A 22,388-nucleotide genomic window follows, 5' to 3' on the forward strand; every position below is an offset into this window, starting at 1 on the left:
CTCTGTGATGCAATTAATGCTCCCGAGTTCCCACGGGATCAGGCTGAAGTGTGTCTCCAGCTATGACCACACCCTTGCTTAGCCCCTCCCCCTGCCTTATCCTTCTTCCCTCACCTCCTTTTTCCTGAGAGCACTCTTTCAAAAAATCATTTGCACAAGAATCTTGGTCTCAGGCTCTGCTACTAGGAATCTCAACCTAAGACAATTGGTCCTGAGAGTATTCCTAAGAAGAAAATTCCAGAATGAGGTTCTGGCATTGATTAACTTGCTGGTCTGATGGCAACCGAGAACCCCATCACTAGTAGTAGGGAGGGAGAGTAATGGGAGCTCCTGGCATGCTGTAGACGTGAGAGTGCTAAGACTGTCACCTGTGGCGAATTTGATGGGCTACGAAAGGAAAGAGAGACACCAGCTAGTGCACTCTCTCTGTAGTCTGAGAATCGTGGAGGAAACAGTAACTATAAACTATAGACATGGCAGCCTGTTATTAAAGGACACTGGAACACTGAAGAGAGAAAATAGGGTCTAAAATATTAATCAGCAATTTAGAGCAAAGTGTGAGAGTCACAGGACCTCCTTGGCAGCGTTTAAAGAGATCTTCATCTCCTGCAGCCGGAAGGAGATAGAGCATAGGATTTAATTGGAAGAGATGCAAAAGTTGAGAGAAGGCTGAATTCATAGCCTGGTGAAGTCTCCTGCACCAGACTCAGGGTCCTCATAGGAAAGGATAGGACCATAAGACGCAGGATGGAGATTTCCGGGTGGGGTCACTTGAGTACCTTGAGCCCCCACACTCCCCTGAACTCTCTGAGTCTGTAGAAGTGAGCAACTCTTCTTTGTTGGAAGATAGAAGTCATCTCCTGAAGACTTTGCAGATGCCTCAAATGAGACAGGTACCTTACAAGACAATGCTTGTACTCCTTAGGATTTGTACCCATCTGCCTTCCTGTTCACCAGACTGACAACTAGGGCCAAATTTCAGCATGACCTCACTGGGAAGGTGCAGGGCCCGCTAAGGAAGGAGAGGGCTTATACACCAAAGATACGGCAGAGTCTTACTAACATATACTGGCAGGAGCAGGTGGAATCTGTCTGGAAGGGAATCCAAGGGTGCTGGATCAAGGTGGGGGGCAGAATATGAAGCTCATTAAGGGAGAGTTTATCAACATAGAGGCCCTCTCCCATGATACAGGATTTAATATCCTTGTATGGGCCCCAAGAGATGGTTCTGAAACATAACTGGGATGGACTTGGGAAGATTTGAAAAGCAGTGGTCCATATATCTCCAGTAGAGATGCCAGAACTGTCAGACAAGCTGTGACAGAAAGGATTGAAAAGCTGAGAGAAGTGGGCATGCTAAAGAGGGTCTACCGTATGAGCCTGGAAAACTTACCAGCTAACTACGATCATTTACAGAGCATAGGGTACTCTATGTATCAGGCAATAAGGAAATTACCGGTATGGGACACTGGTGTCATTGAGAAGCTCAGTAGTGGCTCTCCTCTGCAGGCCAGAGTTGATGATAAGAGATGCTGTTACAGAACTGGGATCCCTAATAGCCATGGGGATGATAGGATCCTAGAAAAGCAGAAGCTATGTGGCAGCACTTTACCACCAAAATCAACATGGCTATCATTTCCATAATGGGCAGCAAGTTTGCAGTGGAGTGGGTAGGGGGCTCATTTCTGGGAATCTATGGAGGTGTTTAATAGAATAAGGTGTTCTAAGGGGTAAGATAGATGTGCATCCACCAAGGATATTGGTTAATATACATAATCAAAAGAGATCAAGAGTAGATGAACAGAAGACTGTGGTTAGTTGCCTCGAGGGAAAGTCACTATCCCTTGCCCATTTTTCACACCTGAGGCAGTTCTCAAACCCGCCACAGAACATCTCCATCGACTGAAAGAGAGGCCAAGTCCACATGAGGAAAGACCCTGCAACACCATGGCAAGTTTATACAGTGGTGATTCCCCCAAAGGGTCTTGTGGCTACCCTGGGTAGCCATGCACTGGAGACAGGGGAACACCTGGCTCTTTTAAGGACTGTTAGATACAGTGTCTGTGTTGATGCTAATATCCAGAGACCCAAAGCAACTTCTGATCCCCTTGTTGGAGTAGGAGTATGTGAGGTCAAGTAATTAAGGGAGTTCTAGCCAGGTATACATGTCCTCTGATCCACAGATCCACACAGAGATCATTTCCACAGTTTCTGAATGTATAATTGGAGCAGACGTATTAGGATTTCACAAAACCTTCACATTAGTTCCTCGACTTGTAAAGTAAGAGTTATTATAGCAGGAAAGGCAAGTAGAAGCCCCTGAAACTACACCTTCACCCCTCAGCCAAGAGTGTAAATCAAAACTAATATTACATCTCAGGCGGGAAATGGCAGAGTTCTGTGTCACTTTCAGTGATTTAAAGTAGGTAGGGGTGATGGGTCTCATTATATTCCCCATTTGATTCATCATTCTCACCTACCAAAACCAGGCGAATTGGGGAGCATGATATTGGGCCACTATAGACTTATCCAAGTAGCAACCTCACTTGCGTTTGCTGTATGAGATGCAGGATATTAAATCTAGCAGATTAACACAGCCCCTGGTGCATGGTTTGCAGCTATGTGGTCTGCTTTCTTTTCAATACCTGTCAGAAGACAGATCAGAAAGTCTGCCATCACACAAGATGGATAATAGTATACACTCATGGTCTTACCCCAATGCTATGTTAATTCTCTAATTCTACCAGGATAGTCCAAAGGGATCTGAGCCATCTGGACATCCCACAGAACTTCACTTTGTTTCACTAAATGGATGACATATTGTTTGGACCTTACGGGCAAGAAGTGGCAATTACTCTGGATGTCTTGTAAGACATGTAATCCAAATGGTGGAAGATAAACTCTACGAAGGTTCGGTAGCTTGACACTTCAATAAAGTTTTTAGGAGTCAACACTCTGGAATATGCCAAGACACATCTTCCAAAGGAAAGGACACACTATTTCACTTTATGCCTTGCTTTATAGGCACTTTGGGTGTTGGAGGCAGAGAATACCATACTTGGGAATGCTGCTCCAACCACTGATTGAATAACTTGGAAAACTCTAGTTTTGAGTTGGACCCAGGGCGAGAGAAGGACTCTGAAGCAGGTTCCAGCTGTGTTACAAGCAGCTCTGCTGCTTGGGTCCAACAGTATAAACTCCCTCTCATCAAGGCTGATCTACCTACCAGTGCTGCTGAATGTCTGACCTTCTAGCAACAGAGACTAATCGTAAGCCCCTGTTAAGGTGTCATTCCTTGAGGTGACCAACCAGTCACTTAGTGACATGTTGCTTATACCATCCACTTCAACTCTGGAAAAGAAAACATTTTATCTTGAATGGGATAGACCTTATTCTAGATATGAATTTGCCTTTCCTGCCTATAATGCCTCAGCCATCATCACTGTCTCAAGGCTCATAAGACATATGATATCCTGGCATGGGATCACACCTAACATCATCTTTGTAGCACGGAGGCACCTTCTTTGTAGCAAAGGAAGTAGATTGTTGGGCAGTGTGATTAGATCATGCACCATCCAGAAACTACCAGCCTGAAAGAGCAGTGCAATAGCCTCTTGAAGGTACAGCTAAGGCACTGGCTTGGGGACAATACCCTGCAAAGGATGGGGCACTATCTTTCAGGATACAGAATATACCTTAAACCATCAGCCACTACATGGCGCTGTGTCCCCAGTAAGTAGAACACTTAGGTCTGGGAACCAACAAATAAAAGTCAGAATGGTCCCATGATCACTCCCAGTGACCCATTTGGGGAAATTATGCTTGTTATTCCCGTGACTTTAGGCTCTGTGAGTCTAAAGGTCTTGGTTCCAAGAAGGGAGATGCTTCCACCAAGGAACACAGTAAGAGAACCACTAGGCTGAAAGCCACGGCTGCCTCAGTCACTTTGGGCTCCTTGTGCCGGTAGACCAGCCAGCAAAGCAAGGATTCAACATACCAGTAGGGTTAATTGACCCTGATCATCACAAAGAGCTGTTATTTCTGGCACTCACGTCACCTATTAGAGTGTCCTTTGGTTTCCTTATACCCAGTTTTAACTGTAAATGGTCCAGTACAGTAACCACAGCCCAATAATAGCAGAGAAGCCTACAGATAACCTCTGTGAGATGATTGTCTGCATCACCCTACCAGGAAAGCCACCTAGGGGAGAGGAATCTAGAATGTGTGGTGGAGGAGGGAGATGATAAATATCAGATATAGCCTTGTGACCAACCACAAGAATGGGGAACTGTATTTTGTTCCACTGGCCCTTCTCTTGTTAGTTTTCCCAGAAATTGGCTTCAGATACTTGACAACCCGTCTCCCGACCCCACTCCTTTGGACTAAAAGAAACTACATTTGACATCCTGTCTCTGAGTTTCTTGTCTGGCTCGGGGGAAACAGTAGCTCCTCTTAGTAGGAGGGGATGCTGGATTTGCCTCCATGTGGGTTGAGGACTTTGTGGCGAGAGCAGGTTCAAGGCTGTCCATCTTGGGCATGGTCCCAGGCTCCCTGGCCTGCTCCACCTCCCTCCTTCCTCACCCAGCTCTTCTCTGGGGGAGGTGCTCATTGCAGCTTTCAGGTCCGATTTTGGCTCTTCTCCTTCACATAAGAAAACGCAATCTTTGGGCTTGTTTGGGGGTGTCAAGGATGAATTGGCAGTGATCAGGGATCCACACATGTCACTGGTCTTCCCACCAGGTACATTCAGCCATCACCAATTTGTCAGAGATCCCACCTCCTCTCCTCCTGAGGGGTTTGTCCTGTTAGGTATGTTCTGAGTTTCTTCAGTTGGTCCAAAAATATTAAATGCCATTCAGTGGAGCCTACTGGAAGGAACAGCTTCTTCTGGACTTACAGAAGGATTGCTCCATTCTCCTTCTGGGGGCTTCATGACCCTGGAGCTGGCCAGCCACCCTCTCGAGCCCTTGATGTGTTGCCTGCTGCTCAAAGCCTCCCTCAGCCCTGCTCATCTTCTCTTTTATGGTTGCTGCATTTTGCCTCTTGTTTAAGAAACATCTCTCTAACCCAAGGTCATGAAGATACTCTTCTCTATTAATCATGGAATAACCTTATGATCTGTCTCATATTAGATCTGATATACACTTGGAATTGACTATTCTGTATAGTGTGAATTAGGAGTCCAATTTCATTTTTTTCCACGTGGCATTCAATAGTCCTAGCACCACTTACTGGAAAGATTGTCTTTTCTCTCACTTCCCTGCAGGACACCTCTGTCATATATCAAGTATCCCTTTGTGTGGGGGCCATTTTATTTTCTTGTTGCTGGAATATAGAAATACCGTTACTTTCTAAAATATTGATTTTTGTATCCAGCAACCTCCATTAGATATTTTAAACTGCATTAATGGGTTTAATATGCTCAATTTACTTTTAAGCATTTCAAATGCCTGACCATGAAAGCACATGCTCCTAGTAAGAAAAACGTCCCAAAGCATTTCAAAGGCTCTTACAAATCTAAATTTAACTTATAAAGTTGGTAGATCCATTTCTCTTAAGTATTAGAATGCCACTTACAAACTTGCTCACATTGTTACTTCTTCTAATTTGAAATTATAAGTCAGTTACACATGTTAAATAAATAGAATCACAGAGAGAGATCTTGTCAAGATGGCACTGTAGGCAGACTCTGAACTGACCTCCTCCCATGAAAACAATCAGGTTACAACTATTCTTGGAAAAACTACCCCAGAGAGAGAAATGAAAACTGGATAAAAAGAACCCCCACAACAAGGGACAGTCCTGACTGAGGTGGAAGAGGCAGAAATTCCTTCTGGAGAAACAAAAGCCACCTTCATGAGCCATGGAACTCCACAGCTGGCCTAGCAGAAGCCACCCTAAGGTACACAGCCCTCCCTGCAGGAGTGGGGGACCTTAGCGAGGGTCTGTTACTGCTATAAGCATCCCTCAGACTCTGCACAACTGAGATGAGTCTCATAATATCTGGCATCGCTGGCTATTAACTACAGTGGGGAATACCCCCAGAAAAGCTATCAGAAATAAGTTGAAAAAAGCCAGCTCTTAAAGGGCCCATGCACAAATTCACCCATTTTGGAAAGCAACCTAAAATCACCAGAAAGAATGGTACACAGTCCTTTGGTGAAGAGATTTACCTGATATGCTCTGGGTGCATCTTGGTGAGAGGTGAGATCTCTCTGGAGACTGAGACATCAGCAGCAGCCATTATTCTGATGTAGTACAGGCACACTGACACAGAAGCTGGCAGATGCCATTGGAGTTCTTCCCCTGGCGTGTACAGGCCCAGGGGTCTGCCACATCCACTAGATCCCAGATTTAATCCAGCTCAGCCAGGGCAGGTAGCCCGCCCTAGGGACTGGCCCCATCCAACAGCAAGTCCTCAGGCTACTTTGCATATACTGGGTGCCTCAATCCTCTGCAGGCAGGCGAGTGTGTCTGCCTCTGTGGGGCATGGCCTGTGTGAGGAGCAGGTAAACTGTCAGGGGCATTGGTTGAGCGTGTGGGGGCCTCTGCAGTGGGGTGACTAGGTACAGTCCAGGGGGTCGAGAAGTGTGCATGGTCCAGGACTGTGTTGACAGTGTGTGTGGACCTGTGCAGGGAGGGGTTTATCAGTGGCAGAAGACTTGTGCTTCACAAACAGCCACAAAGGGGATTGTCCCTGCCTTCCAAAGCCTGAAACAATCAGGTGCTCCCATGCCTGGGGCCAGCCCCACTCAGCTGCAACCCTGAGAGAGCTGACAACAGCCCTGCAGGCCTGAGGCCTACAGAAACTGTAAGCCCCAGAGCCTAGGAACCAGCCACACTGGGTGCCAACTCATTTAACAGAAAAACTACAACAGGAGTGTGCTACTAGACCTTGCAACCAACTGTGCTGGGGCTCCCCAAACCCAATTTACAAACAGCCAGCCAGGGAGAGAAAGCCTAGACTCCCTGGGTAACAGCAGTAAGAGCAACCCTGCCACAGCAGAAGGACGCAAGAATCCCTCACAGGGGTCACTCTTGGAACATCTGGACTGTTGACAAGAGGGATGCACACTTCTGGCCCTCAAAAGGCATCTCTTACATAAGGTCACTTCTCCAAGATCAGGAGACATAGCTGACTCACCTAATACATAGATATGAGGAGGCAAAGGAATACGTTCCAAGCAAGGGAGCAGGACAAAACCCCACAAAAAGAACTAAATGAAACAGAAATAAACAATCTACCTGACAAAGAGTTCAAACAAAAATTCATAAGGATGCTCACTGATATTGGGAGAAGAATAGATGAACATAGTGAGAATGTCAACAAAGAATGGTAAAATATAAACAAGAACCAATCAGAAATGAAGAATACGATACTGGAAATGAAAAATTCACTAGAGGGACCCAATAGCAGATTATATGATACAGAAGAACAGATCAGCGAGCTGGATAAAAGACTAGAGGAAATCCCCAAGCTGAACAGATAAAAGAAAAAAGAATTAAAAAGAAAAAGAACAGTCTAAGGGAATTCTGGGACAATATCAAGCACACTAACATTTGTATTATAGGTGTCCCAGAAAGAAAATAGAGAGACAAAGGGGCAGAGAATCTATTTGAAGAAATAATAGCTGAGAACTTTCCTAACCTACAGAAGCAAACAGACATCCATGTGCAGGAAGCACAGAGAGAACCAAACAAGATAAACCCAAAGAGGCCCACACCAAGATACATTACAATTAAAATGTCAAAATTAAAGATAAAGAGAGAATCCTAAAAGTTGCAAGAGAAAGGCAACAAGTGACATACAAAGAACATCCCATAAGGCTATCAGTGGACTTCTCAGCCAAAATCCTACAGGCAGAAGAGAGTGGCATGACATATTTAAAGTGCTGAAAGGAAAAAACCTACAGCCAAGAATACTCTACCCAGCAAGGTTATCATTCAGAATGGAAGGAAAGAGAAAGAGTTTCCCAGACAAGCAAAAACTAAAGGAGTTTATCACCAAGAAACCAGTTATACAAGAAATGCTGAAGGGACTTATTTAAGTGGGAAAGAGAAGACTACAAATAGGAATAAGAAAATTATGTTTTTAAAAAGAACAGGCAATAAAATTCACTGTTAAAGGCAAAAACACAGTAAAGGTAGCAGATCAACCACCCACAGAGATAATATGAAGGTTAAAAGACAAAAGTACTAAAATTACCTATTTCAATGATAAGAGGGTAATGGATAGACACACACAAAGTAACAGATCAGATGTGATTTCAAAAACATAAAATGTGGGAGGAGGAGAATAAAAGAGTAGAGCTTTTAGAAAGAGGTCACACTAAAGAGACTATCAACTCAATATAGATTGCTATACATGTAGAATATTATATATGAACCTCATGGTAATCACAAACCAGAAACCTATAATAAATAAACACACAAGTAAGAGAAAAGAAATCAAACATATTACTAAAGAAAGCCATCAAAGCACAAGGGAAGAAAGCAAGGGAAGAAGAAAGGAACAGAGAATAACTACTAAATCACCCAGAAAAAAAGTAACAAAAATGGCAATAAATACATATTTATCAATAACCACTTTAAATGTCAACGGACTAAATGCTCCAATCAAAAGGCATAGGGTGGCCAATTGGATTAAAAAAAAAAAAAAAAAAACAAGACCCATATATGTGCTGCATACAAGAGACACACTTCAGACCTAAAGACACTCAGAAACTGAAAGTGAAAGGGTGGAAAAAGATACTCCATGCAAATGACAAAGAAAAGAAAGCTGGGGTAGCAATACTTCTATCAGAAAAATAGACTTTAAAGCAAAAACTGTACCAAGAGTGAGACAGGCACTACATAATGATAAAGGGAACAATCCAACAAGAGGATATAACACTTGTAAATATTTATGTACCCAACATAGGAGCACTTAAATATATAGATCAATTATTAACAGACATTAAAAGAGAAATAGACAGTAACACAATAAGAGTAGGGTGTAAGTATAATCCACTTACACCAATGGATAGATCATCCAAACAGAAGATCAATAAGGAAATATTGGCCTTAAAGGACACATTAGACAAGATGGACTTAGTAGACGTATATAGAACATTCCATCCAAAAACTGCAGTATACACACTCTTTCCAAATGCTCATGGAACATTCTCCAGGATTGATCACATATTAGACCACAAAAGAAGTCTCAATAAATTTAAGAAGATTGAAATAATACCAAGTATCTTTTCTGACCACAGTGGTATGAAACTAGAAATCAACTACAGGAGGAAAATCAGAAAAGCCACAAATATGTGGAGATTAAACAAAAAGCTACTGAACAATGATTGGGTGAATGAAGAAATCAAAGGAGAAATAAAAAAAAAATACCTGGAGACAAATGAAAATACAACATGCCAAAATTTATGGGATATGGCAAAAGCGGTTCTAAGACGGAAGTTGATATCCATTCAGGGATACCTCACAAACAAGAAAAACCCCAAATAAACAATCTCACAGTGCACCTAAAGGAACTGGAAAAAGAAGAACAAACAAAGCCCAAAATAGTAGAAGGAAGGAAATAATAAGAATCAAAGCAGAAATAAATGAAATAGAGACTAAAAAACAAAAATAGAAAAAATCAATGAAACCAAGAGCTTGTTCTTTGAAAAGATAAACAAAATTGACAAATCTTTAGCTAAACTCACTAAGAAAAAAAAGAGAGAAGGCTCAAATAAATAAAATCAGAAATGAAAGAGAAGAAATTACCTCAGAAATACAAAAGATCATAAGAGAATACTATGAAAAGCTATATGCCAAAACATAGGATAATCTAGAAGAACTAGATAAATTCTTACAGTCATACAACCTTCCAAAACTGAGTCAAGAAGAAGTACAGAATTTGAATAGACCGATTACCAGTAAGGAGATCGAAACAGTAATGATAACCTCCCAAAAATAAAAGTCCAGGATCAGACGGCTTCCCTGGAAAATTCTACTAAACTTTCAAAGAAGACTTCATAATTATCCTTCTCAAACTCTTTCAAAACATTGAAGAGGAGGGACAGCTTCCTAACTCACTCTGTGAAGTCAACATTATCCTGATACCAAAACCAGACAAGGACAACACAAAAAAAGAAAATTACAGGCCAATATCACTGATGAACATCTATGAAAAACTCCTCAACAAAATACTAGCAAATCAAATACAATAATACATTAAAAAGATCATATGCTATGATCAAGTGGGATTTATTCCAGGAATGCAGGGATGGTTCAACATCAACAAATCAATCAGCATGATACACCACAATAACAAAATGAACAATAAAAATCACATGATCATCTCAATAGATTTAAAGAAAGCATTTGACAAGATACAGCATCCATTTATGATAACAACTCTAAATAAAATGGATATAGAAGGAAAACACCTCAACCTAATAAAGGCCATATATGACAAACCCACAGCTAATATTCTCAACGGAGAAAAACTGAAAGCTATCCCTCTAAGAACAAGAACCAGACAAGGATGCCCACTGTCACCATTTTTATTTAACATAGTATTGGAACTCCTAGCTAGAGAATCAGGCAAGAAAAAGAAATAAAAGGGATTCAAATTAGAAAAGAAGTGAAACTGTCACTATTTGCAGATGACATGACTTTATATCTAGAAAACCCTAAAGAATTCACTAAAAAACTTTTAGAAATAATAAGTGAATACAATCAAGTTGCAGGTTACAAAATCAACATACAAAAATCAGTTGCGTTTCTGTACACTAACAACAAAGTAGCAGAAAGAGAAATTAAGAATACAATCCCATTTACAATTGCAACAAAAAGAATAAAATATCTAGAAATGAACTTAACCAAAAAAGTAAAAGATCTGTACACAAAAACTATAAAACATTGTTGAAAGAAATGGAAGAAGAGACAAAGAAATGAAAAGATATTCTGTGCTCTTATCTTGGAAGAATTAACATAGCTAAAATGTCCATACTTCCTAAAGCAATCTATAGATTCAATGCAATCCCTATCAAAGTTCCAATAACATTTTTCATAGAAATAGAACAAAGAATCCTAAAAATTTATATGGAACAACAAAAGATCCTGAATAGCCAAAGGAATCCTGAGAAAAAGCACAAAGCTGGAGGTATCACACTCCCTGATTTCAAAATATACTACAAAGCCATAGTAACCAAAACAGCATGGTACTGGCACAAAAACAGACACACAGATCAATGGAACAGGATCAAGAGCCCAGAAATAAACCCAAACATCTATGAATAACTAATTTTCAACAAGGGAGCCAAGAATATACAATGGAGAAAGGAGACTCTTCAATAAATGGTGTTGGGAAAACTGGACAGCCACATGCAAAAGAATGAAAGTAGACCATTATCTTACATTATGCACAAAAATCAACTCAAAATGGATTAAAGACTTGCAAGTAAGACCCGAAACCATGAAAATTCTAGAAGAAAACATAGGCAGTAACCTCTTTGACATCAGTCTTAGCATTTTTCCAAATACCACGTCTGATCAGGCAAGGGAAGCAATAGAAAAAATAAACAAATGGGAATACATCAAACTAAAAATCTTCTGCACAGCAAAGGAAACCATCAACAAAACAAAAAGACAACCAAACAACTGGGAGAAGATATCTGCAAACCATATATCAGATAAGGGGTTAATATCCAAAATATATAAAGAACTCATACACGTCAACAAAAAAAAACCCAACAACCCAGTTAAAAAATGGGCAAAAGAGCTAAACAGAGATTTCTCCACAGAAGATATACAGATGGCCAACAGGCACGAAAAGATATTCAGCATCATTAACTATCAGGGAAATGCAAATCAAAACTACAATGAGATATCACCTCACCCCCATCAGAATGGCTATAATTAACAAGACAAGAAACAACAAGTGTTCAAGAGGATGTGGAGAGAGGGGAACCCTCATACACTGCTGGTGGGAGTGCAAACTGGGGCAGCCACTACGGAAAACAGTATGAAGATTCCTCAGAAAATTAAGAATAGATCTACCATATGATCCAGCTGTTCTACTGCTGGGTATTTATCCAAAGTACTCGAAAACACAAATGTATAAAGATACGTGCACCCCTATGTTAATTGCAGCCTTATTCACAATAGCTAAGACTTGGAAGCAATCTAGGTGCCCATCAAGGGACAAATAGATAAAGAAGATGTGGTATACGTACACAATGGAATACTACTCGGCCATAAAAAATGATGAAATCTGGCCATTTGTGACAACATGGATGGAGCTTGAGGGTATTATACTACGTGAAATGAGTCAGAAGGAGAAAGTCAAATACCATATGATCTCCCTCATAAGCAGAAGATAAAAACAATGACAAACATGTGGCAACAGAGATTGGATGGTGGTTACGAGAGTGGAAGGGGGCAGGGAGGAGAGTGAAAGGGGTGATTAGGCACATGGGTGTGTTGATGGATTGTAACTAGTCTTTGGGTGGTGAACATGATGTAATCTACACAGAAATGGAAATATATTACAATGTACACTTGATAGTCATATAATAATATGAACCAATGTTACTGCAATAAAAAACATTAAAAAAAATAAATAGAATCACAATATGAATGTCAGATAGTGTCAAATGCCAAAGTATTTTAAGTATTACAAACACTTTAAATAACATACATAAAGAGATTATTCCTAACCCTAACATGGAAGTATTAATACTAATGGTATGATTTATCATCTTTGTATTTCATTATAAATGTTCCTCTGAGTGAAAAGTCACTCACCTTCTAAATGAAGCAGCTTTAACACTGGAGGTGAGCAGAAGTCCCATTTCAGGAGAACTGAGGTTATCACCTAGAGCAAGTCATTTTCAGTAAGTATACAATTTATGACCACAAGATTACTTACCAGTACGACATTTGAGACTGGATTGGGCCCCGGGGGGAAGTTTTAAGTGTAGGGAAATCTTTTCTGAACCGCAAGTGGACCCCTGAGTCCTTCTAAAAATCTTCTGTAGGTTAAGAGGGACCTCCAAGTCCAAACCCTTCACTGCAATTTCTCGACCTGCCTCTCAGTTCCCACGGTAAACACCCCAGCCAACAGCCATTCCTTGGGCACTCTGCAGGCCCAGGGTGTGCGTATGAGCAGCAAGCTCAGCCTCTGGGAGGACACACCTAGGCCCTGGAAGTGAGCTTGGGGTTGTTCACACCTGGAATCTGTGTTTCAGAGCTTAGTCTGTGTGTGTTTGAGGCAGGGGTTGAGGGAGAGGGAACATGGATGGGTATGTCCCCTTGACCTATGGACTTTCAGCTCGTGGGAGGGCGAAGCTGGAGGGGAGCCATAGCAGGGCCCTCTGCGGTAAGGGCCAGGGCAAGGCCCACTCTTGTCTTGGCCTAGGGGCAGAACTGCACTAAAACAAAGACAGAACTGCAGGTGCTTTTCTGACCTGTTTAAGTAAAACTACTAAGCCAAATATAAAGATTTTCCCAGCCAATCAAGGGACACAAAAGTAGAAATGAAAGGGTGTGCCAACAGCATTCTGCTATCTTGAGGGCCTCACTATGTGATGGGAAATATTTTTATATCTCTCCAGAAAAAAAATCAGTTCCTCAAACAACTAAAGCAGTTAACTCACTGAAACTTATGATTAAGGCAGTCCTTAGGCGTAATGCTAGAATTTCTTATAAGAGAGACTTGAGCCAGATATCCAGGTGGACGTGGGTAGACCTGAAACTGCATTTGCACAGTGTTTTACATAAGCTGAAGAAAATGTGGAAAAAACAGGCGGTGAAATATCACCATTGGTGCTTCGCCACGGCTGTGTGTGCCGATATGTTCCACCCCCAAATTCCTTTTTGGCATTAAACTACCATAAACAAGTGAATAGCATTAAAAATATTAGGCTTGCTTCTGTGTCGTTTTCTTTACAGATCCTTTGGGGATCTCTAAGTTAGGAAACACTCATAGGTGACACGTGAAGGAGATACAATACAAATGAATAAAATCACAAAAATATACACATAGAATTTGAAACATGGTTCTGTTTTACGAAAGCAAGTTGGAAAAGTGAAAGAAACGATACTTTGATAAGGATGTCAGGGCTTCTCTTCTATACACATACCTGTTCTAAAAAGTCAAGATGAAACAGCTTCCCTGTGTTGATTTAAAACCCAGACATTAAACATTCCCTAGGAACTGGACAAATCTCACACTCGCTCAAATTCACATTAAGGGAAAGCTATAAGTCAGTGCCTTTCCTCCAGGCTCACCTATGGCTTCCACCAGCAGGCTATAATGAATCACATGTTTAAGCGGATCCCTGGAAGGTTGCATAGAAGGTCAGGCTCATCCATTTCACTTCTTGTTGTTAGAGTCCGTTTTCTAATTTGTGATTACTGATGTTCAAGGACCCCCGTTGCACTGGCTCAGCTATGAAAAACTGTTCCTTGTGATCCTTTCAGATAACTCATTGAAGCAACTCTAAAACAACTAAAATTTAGTATATTCAAAATTTTGTAAAGGTTTGTCTCGGGTCTTTTTCTCTGACATTAACTTCATAGAAAATAGTGTTCCCTCCAAATCCCTATCTCTTAGGCTTAGAGTAAAAGGTGGTCGTGACTTTGATATGACTAGTCCCAACTACTGAGGGATGCTTTGAGATTTTGGGTATCTCTCTGCCTAACCCAGTGTGAGAATGATATTCTAATTCAACAAATATTTACTGAGCACTGATGATGGTTAAGTCATTATGCTAACATAATGGTCAAAAAGTTACATACTTCAAAGGAATTTACATTCAAGTAAGATATGCCATTTGTATCCAGATTACACGATAATTTACATAATTATTCCTTTATTGTTGGCATTGAATATGTTTCCAATCCTTTGCTCTCACTCAAGATGCTGTCATGAACATTCATTCATTTATTCAATAAATACTAATCTAGTACCTATGATATGTCAATCATTAATCTTAGTGCTGCAAGATTTAATTATTGCAATGAATGGAACATGTATATAATACTGCAAAATTCCTTTGTGAAATTTCTCCTATGAGAAATCTTTGCTCAAAAATTGCACCAGCTTGTGATTTAATATTATAACTAAAGAACAAAGAGGGACCAGCCTATTAAATCTTGAAGGAAGAGTCATAGAATGCATGCCTATGAAAATCATATCTGCCCCAGGAGAGATTATAAAAAAGGTACAGAACACTTTATCCTTTTGAAGTATATGCGCAATTAGAGGCAAAAACTTCCAAATATTGAGAGTTCTAGATCTGCTCAGATACATGAAACCCATGATGGATGGAAAAGAAAAGGTAAGGCTGAAGACATTTTTAACCACAGAAACACAAGATCATGTCTAGCAAACTTCTTTTCAAAAATTCGCTAAATTCCATATCACCTAAATTCCACATCACCGCTTAATCCAACTAAATTTAAAGCCCAAAAGTAGAATCTGTATGATGATAAGAGGATTGCTTGCTTCTCTCCTAAATTATCAAAGTCTTAGTTGCCTTTTAAAATACAGAAAATCAAAGTTTTTTCTTCATTTCAGTCACAAGGTACCTTTTCTGCTTACAGAGGTTGAGAAACTCAAGGTGCCTAATTTATTAAGCGTTCTCAACTGCTGGTCTGTTTGTTGGTATTAAATACTGTTTTGGCGACCCCTAGTGGGAAACATGGTATCAACATCTGTACATTTAGAAAATCCTGTTGCTATTTTAAAACTTGCTTACAGACAAAAATGGGATCTAAAATAATTTTCCACCAAAGGAATGTGACCTCAGTTCATATCAACTTGAAGTTCATATTTTTTCTGCAATAGTAATAAAACTGAAGTATAATTTCTGGATACACAAGACATTTGACAATCAGTAAGAGGGTGGTGACTTAGAGTATGCTACACCCGTGCAATGGAATATTATGCAGCTGTAAAACAGGACCCAAAAAAAAGAATGAGGAAGCTCTTTGTGTACTCATACGGAATGATCTCCATTATATGTGAAAGAAAATAAAACAGAAAACAAACAAAAAATCAAAGTAGAGAACCATGGTGAACATTTTGCTACTATCTGAATTTTAAAAAGGATAAAGTATCATATATATTTGTGTTTGCTTATACATCCATTAAAAAAGTCTCTAGAACGAAACACAAAATACACACAGCATGGTTACTTATTGAGGATGGGCTGGGAAATGGGCAGATGTCGGAAATTGCATTCCTTTGTATCCTTTCTTCTTTTTGAACGATGCCTTGAGTATTAAAAATATCAAATGACTTAAAAAAAAAAAAACTTTAAAGCCTGCAACACAAGACCACTAAAGAAAAAGAGAAAAATGGTGCCTTGCATGTTTTGACTTAAAAAATAGACTAACTATAACTTTCTGTCTAAAAATATAAAATTTTCTTTCCTTTATACATTTTTAATTCTGTATCTTTTTCCAATGGAATCTTCTCTTGCATATTTTCCTTACTTAAAGGCCAAATTGTCAGATAGACATTGAAGCAACCTGACAGGCAGGATCGTCTTGAGGTGATATCTTGGGGCATGAAATAGTAACAGCTCCCCTGGCATGTCTTGCCAACAAGGTCACTGGTTCCAGACCCAAATTCTCTATTGGCAACAAGTGTATGAAATTGTGATACTCCCTCCTAGGTCACAATTTAAGACTCATAAGGAACATTTTCAAGTATACATAGCAGATATCCAGGAATAAATCTAGCAGAAGATGTGAAAGACCCATATGGAGACAATTATACAAATTTTAAAGTCAAAAAAGTAGACAGAAATGGAAATATATACTACATGCATACATGAGAAAGCTCAATATATTTAACATGGCAATCTCCCCAAATAAACCAATAAATTCAATGTAATTACAATTGAAATTACAGCAGGGTCTTTGTGCTATTTGCAAGCTGAGCTTAAATGGGAGGGTTTTTTCATTACCTTCGACGGTCATTTTTGGGAATGTAGAAGTATGATTCAGAGATTTACCTAGGTTTTAAAAGTGAATGTTCAATTTATTAAAGTTATAATTTGAAAAACTGCCTTTTCCCTTAAGCTTTTAAGTTCAGCTAAAAATCGTAAACAATAAATCTAGCAAATTTTCACAAACACTTTTAAGGGGACTTTGGATAAAATTTAGTTCCACTCCAAATTTTAACTTTTAAACATTTTAAATCATACTTATTAGTGTAATGTAATACACTTCATTTCCTTGTAAATATTGCAATTGTCTGATTTAACAATCAAAACCTTTCATGTACTTATTTTCATAAATCCAGTTAATTAAATTTACAAATACGTAAAATGAAACAAGTTCTCTTCTATATTCCACCTCACTGTGTAAAACTTATGGCTGAATTGTGTTCCCCACACATTTATATGTGGGGAACTCCCCCTCTCAATCATCAGTAGCACAGAATGTGACTGCATTGGAGATGGGACCCTTAAAGAGGTGATTAAGATAAAATGAGGTCACATGGGCGGGCCCTAGTCCACTGTGACCGGTGTCTTCCTAAGAAGAGGAGATTAGCACACAGGCACGCTGAGGGAAAACCATGCGAAGACACACAGAGAAGACTGCCATCGGCAAGCCAAGAGATGTACAAGATGCAAAGAGGGAGAAGAATTTACGTCTAGAGTAGCCAAAGCCGATTTCAAGGAGATGCTTTGGAGCTGACTTAGAGGGAAGGTGTTTGCCAAGGGGCAAAGGCCTTGGAAGCAGAGGGCACAGCTGGGACGCAGGACCGCAGCGGCGCGGGACCGACGGCGGGAGCGCGGGCGGTGCACGGAGAGCTCAGGAGCATCATGAGCAGCGGCGGCGGCTCCAGGGGAAGGAGCGGGACGTGGGGCCCGGCACGTGTCGAACTGGTGCTGTACCTTAGTCGCCAGGCAGGAAACGCGGCCCTGCTAGCGCCGAATTAACTTCCACTCCATGCAACTTCTAAGGGACACACCGTTCCCCTGGGTGCGAAGGGGCTACCGCGCTGCCACGACAGCTCGAAAGCAGAATTACACCGAGACTCCATCTTCCCAGTTGCCTGTAGCCTTGTCCTACTTGAGGTTCCCATTTCGCCTCAGCCCCAAAGAAGCTCCCCGCCACCAAGACCCCGCCCTCCATCAGACCGCCCACAGCCTCCTAAACCGCGGCGACGGGTCCCGGCAGCCCCTGTGCACGAACCCTCGGAAACCACAAGTCCCAGCATGCAAAGCTCCCCGTCAGGAAAAGAGCCGCCAAATAGACCATCATGCAACGCTCCGCGGAGGGGGCGGGGCTCTCTATAGGGGCGGCCCGACTTGCAGCGTCGCCTAGGCAACTCCAATTCCGTGACAGAAAACACTTCCGCTTCCGCCTCTCAGCCCTAGGCCGGCGAGTCCGCGCAGCTCCGTCGCTGTGACGCCATCCGGCTGCGACTGCGCGCGCCTAGAGGTTCGGTGGGCTCGTCCTTTCCGGCGTGAACCGCTACCGCTAGACCCGCTCTCGCTCGTCCGCGGCTTCCGACCCGGGGTCAGAGGGGAAGCGGCGCGATGACGGACCGCTACACCATCCACAGCCAGCTGGAGCACCTGCAGTCCAAGTACATCGGCACGGGCCACGCCGACACCACCAAGTGGGAGTGGCTGGTGAACCAGCACCGCGACTCCTACTGCTCCTACATGGGCCACTTCGACCTTCTCAACTACTTCGCCATTGCGGAGAACGAGAGCAAAGCGCGAGTCCGCTTCAACCTGATGGAGAAGATGCTGCAGCCCTGCGGCCCGCCGGCCGACAAGCCCGAGGAGAACTGAGGCCCCGCCGTGTCGCCGCCGTGCGGAGCATCCCTGCCCGCCTTGCCCCCGCTCGCCGCCGTTCCCGCGCGCCCCCGCCCCGAGTGGACAGGTTCTCCGCGTTTCGCGCTCCGCGGGCCCTCCTTGTGCGGAAGCGCCGACCCGGGGCGGCCCGCCCGGCCTGCCTTCGTGCGAACCCTGCCGCGCACAGCGCTGGGAGACCGTCAGCACCGCTGGGAACTGTGACCCTGGAGAGACCCTAAAGCCAGCCGGCGTCGGGGGAGGCGGCACTGGAGGGAGACGGAGTTCGGAGGCCCGTTTTTGGCTAGTTGATTGTCGTTGTTACTTTCTCCATAAAGTTCAGAAATTTTTCAGTCTCTTGGTGTGGACTGCTTGGGATCGATGGGGGGGATCCAGGGAGGGTTCTGGGCAGTGTGGTTCCGGGGTGGAGGGGGCCGTGTGCGCGGGGCCGGGGTTCATTGCCAGACGCTGAAATCCGCCCTGGACGACCTTTGTAATATCCCCCCACCCTGACTTCTCCTAAGAGCTGTTTCAGGCCCATAATGCTTTCGGTATTGAGGTTTGTGATCATTGTTTCCCACCTTCTTTTTCCTCCATTCAAAAAATCTTTGCTGTCATTACCTTCTCTCTGTAAATTGCATCCTCTCTTCTTTTGGGACTTTGTGGACATGTCTTGAGAAATGACAAGTTGTCAAACGAGTTCTTTCATTCATTCAACATTCAGCAAATATTTGTTGAGCTCTATGTGGCGGGCACTTTCCACGGTTTGGGGGTTTATATTATGCTGGCGGGGGTGGGGGGCACACAAACTAGATGGAAATAAGCAAATGCTAGAAGGTACTATGGAGGATGGGAGTAGTGGCAGAGTTGCAGTTTTAAATAGGATTCTCATGTTAGATTATTGAGATGGTGACGTTTGAGCAAAGACCTTAAGGAAGCGAGGGAAATAGCTTTCCAGGCAGAGGGAACTGCCAGTGCAATGGTTCCAACGCTGGGATTGTCTGGCTTACTGGAGGAACAGCAAAGAGGCAAATGTGGCTGGAGGGAGTGGGCAAGAGGAAGAGTAGAGCCTGCCAGGCCAACGTCAGGACTTGTGGCTTTTACCCTGAGGGGGCTGGGGAGCCACTGGAAGATTGCTAAGTGATCTGATGTGTTTTAAATCAATGGTTCTCAAAGGTTTTGGCCTTGAGACTCCATTACATTCTTAAAAATTCTTGAAAGCCCCACAGAGCCTTTGTTTATGAGGTTTATAGCTGTCGATAATCACCAAATTGGAAATGAAAACAAAATTTTTAAATATTTAGTAATTCATTTAAAAATAACGGGGAGGGGCCGGCTCCATGGCCTAGTGGTTAAGTTCCCGCCCTCCGCTGTGGTGGCCCAGGGTTCGGATCCTGGGCCCGGACATGGCATCGCTGGTCAGGCCACATTGAGGCGGTGCCCCGCATCCCACAACTAGAAGGACGTGCAACTAAGATATACAACTGTGTACAGGGGGGTTTGGGGAGATAAAGCAGAAAAAAAAAAAAGATTGGCAACAGTTGTTAGCCCAGGTGCCAATCTAAGAAAAAAAATAAAATAAAAAATAAAAATAACAGGGAGTGGTTAAGTTCCTGTGCTCTGCTTTGGCGGCCCAGGGTTTCCCCAGTTTGAATCCTGGGCTTGGACCTAGCACGGGTCATCAAGCCATGCTGAGGCCATGACCCACATAGCAGAACTAGGACGTACAACTAGAATATATAACTATGTACTGGGGGGCTTTGGGGAGAAGAAGGAAAAAGAAAAAGATTGGCAATAGATGTTGGCTCAGGGCCAATGTTTAAAAATAAATAAGTAAATAAAAGTAAAGCCATTACATGTTAGCCGAAACACTTTTTATGAAAAATAACTTTTCCAAAACAATTTTAAGACAATTTTGCACATGTCTTCGGTGTCTTCAATATCTGGCTTGATAGTAGACGGATTCTCATCTGATTCTGCATTCAACTATTGGGATATGAAGTTCTGGTTGAAGTATGAAAAAAATCCACTTCACATAAATATATAGTAAGGGAAGAATATTTTAATGTCCTTTTCAAATAATTGTGCGTAGTCTTCGATACTCTAGCACAACCCAAGTGCTAATTTCTTAAAAGCTACTTACAACATGGAATCTAATCAATGAACTTTTCATTCTCTGTTACATTAAAATTCATTCATCTATCTGGAACTTTGAATGGATCTTTTATCCATACATGATTTTGTAACATCATGCATCTGTCGTTTAGGACGTATTGGCTCACTGAGTTATACAGGCCTTCCAAATGTTGACACATTTCATTATTTTTATCAAAAAGTCACGTTTATTACTATCACCGCTGATCTCATCAGGAAAGTCTTATAGTGTTGGGAAGCTGAAAAACTCACAGTAATGGTGTAAGCTTTCCACAATTTTATGTGTTTGCTTGATAGCTTAAATTTGATCACTGGAAGCAAATACTGTCTGTTGTTTTCCTTGAAGTGACAGGCCTACTTGGTCCATTTTCAGGAAAATCTGCCAAATACTTAGTTCTGAATAAGTATAATTTGTTGTCCTTTCAAGTAAAAGTGGTGTTCCTTGAGGGGAAAAAAAAGCCGCCAGTTCAGTCTGCAACTCAAATAATAACTCAAATAATAATACTTCTTTTCCTTGAGAAAACCATTGTACTCTGGTGGCAGCAGAAATGCTTACTACCAATTTTGTCACACGAAATATTTAAAAGGATGTATCCTCGAGGGCTAAAATTTCATAAAATTAGTCCTTTTTACTGCTTCGTCGAAGACATTAAGTAAAACCGAGTAGATGTTTTGGTTTTGGTTGTTCGCACTGAGAGTGCACAGCAGTGGAGAACGCAATGCCTACTAGTTGTTGGGTGCCACTACTTTTACTTAGTAACTTGGAGAAAGACCTCCATGAACTGGCTGGGATTTATAAGGTTAGGTTTCACAAGGGCAAGGATTTTGGTCTGTGTTCTTACCAGCCGTACCTCGAGTCTAGAACAGTGCCTGGCATATCACAAGTGTTCAATAAATGTTGAGTGGCGAGTATGGAAAGATCAGACTTATCCAGATAATATGCTGGGCCGATGCTAACTCACGTTCTTAGACTCTCTGCAACTTCACCAAAATAGGTAGTACCAAAGAAAAGAGATATTTGAACACATGCTTCCTAAATAATTATAACAGCTAACGTATTGATAGGTGTACTAAGTATTTTATCTAAAGTGATCTTTGGGAGATATTGTTCCCTGTTTTACAGATGAAACACGTTCAGAAATGTAATTTGCTCAAGGTCACACAATTACTACATGACTAAGCCAGAATTTAAACCAGGTCTTTCTAGTTCCAAAGCACAAAGTCTTAAATATACTGTTGCCTAAGCAGGTCTACCATAGAAAATCACATTAGAATAATTTGAAATCAGTTATTGTCTCAGATAAAAAGTGGAAATAGCAAAAGTTGAGTATATTATACTGAAGGGATATCAGACCAATATGAAAGTTATCATATAACTAAGTAAACAATGTAATGAAATATATTGAATAAAGATAATTTTAGTGGGAA

The 22,388-nt window shown here is 41.7% G+C and overlaps 2 protein-coding genes across 2 annotated transcripts in view; one reads left to right on the forward strand and one right to left on the reverse strand.

The window, feature by feature from the left end:
* STX11 (syntaxin 11) overlaps nt 1-18,127 on the reverse strand; it is an 81,593-nt gene extending 63,466 nt beyond the window's left edge. The window contains exon 1 of the mRNA XM_070256248.1: nt 17,898-18,127. The gene's annotated coding sequence lies outside the window, so the exon portion shown is untranslated. The remainder of the gene's footprint in view (nt 1-17,897) is intronic.
* A 15-nt stretch (nt 18,128-18,142) lies between these two features.
* On the forward strand, nt 18,143-19,162 carry SF3B5 (splicing factor 3b subunit 5). The gene has a single exon (XM_001502442.6). The coding sequence runs from the start codon at nt 18,546-18,548 to the stop codon at nt 18,804-18,806; it is 261 nt and encodes an 86-aa protein (XP_001502492.1). The 5' UTR covers nt 18,143-18,545; the 3' UTR covers nt 18,807-19,162.
* Nucleotides 19,163-22,388: the final 3,226 nt, after the last annotated feature.

The sequence above is a fragment of the Equus caballus genome, chromosome 31 (genome assembly GCF_041296265.1).
Source record: "Equus caballus isolate H_3958 breed thoroughbred chromosome 31, TB-T2T, whole genome shotgun sequence".
Lineage (NCBI taxonomy): Eukaryota > Metazoa > Chordata > Mammalia > Perissodactyla > Equidae > Equus > Equus caballus.

Excerpts from the sequence above, each read along its gene's own strand:
- SF3B5 (XM_001502442.6), top strand. The coding sequence starts at position 18,546 with ATGACGGACCGCTACACCATCCACAGCCAGCTGGAGCACCTGCAGTCC.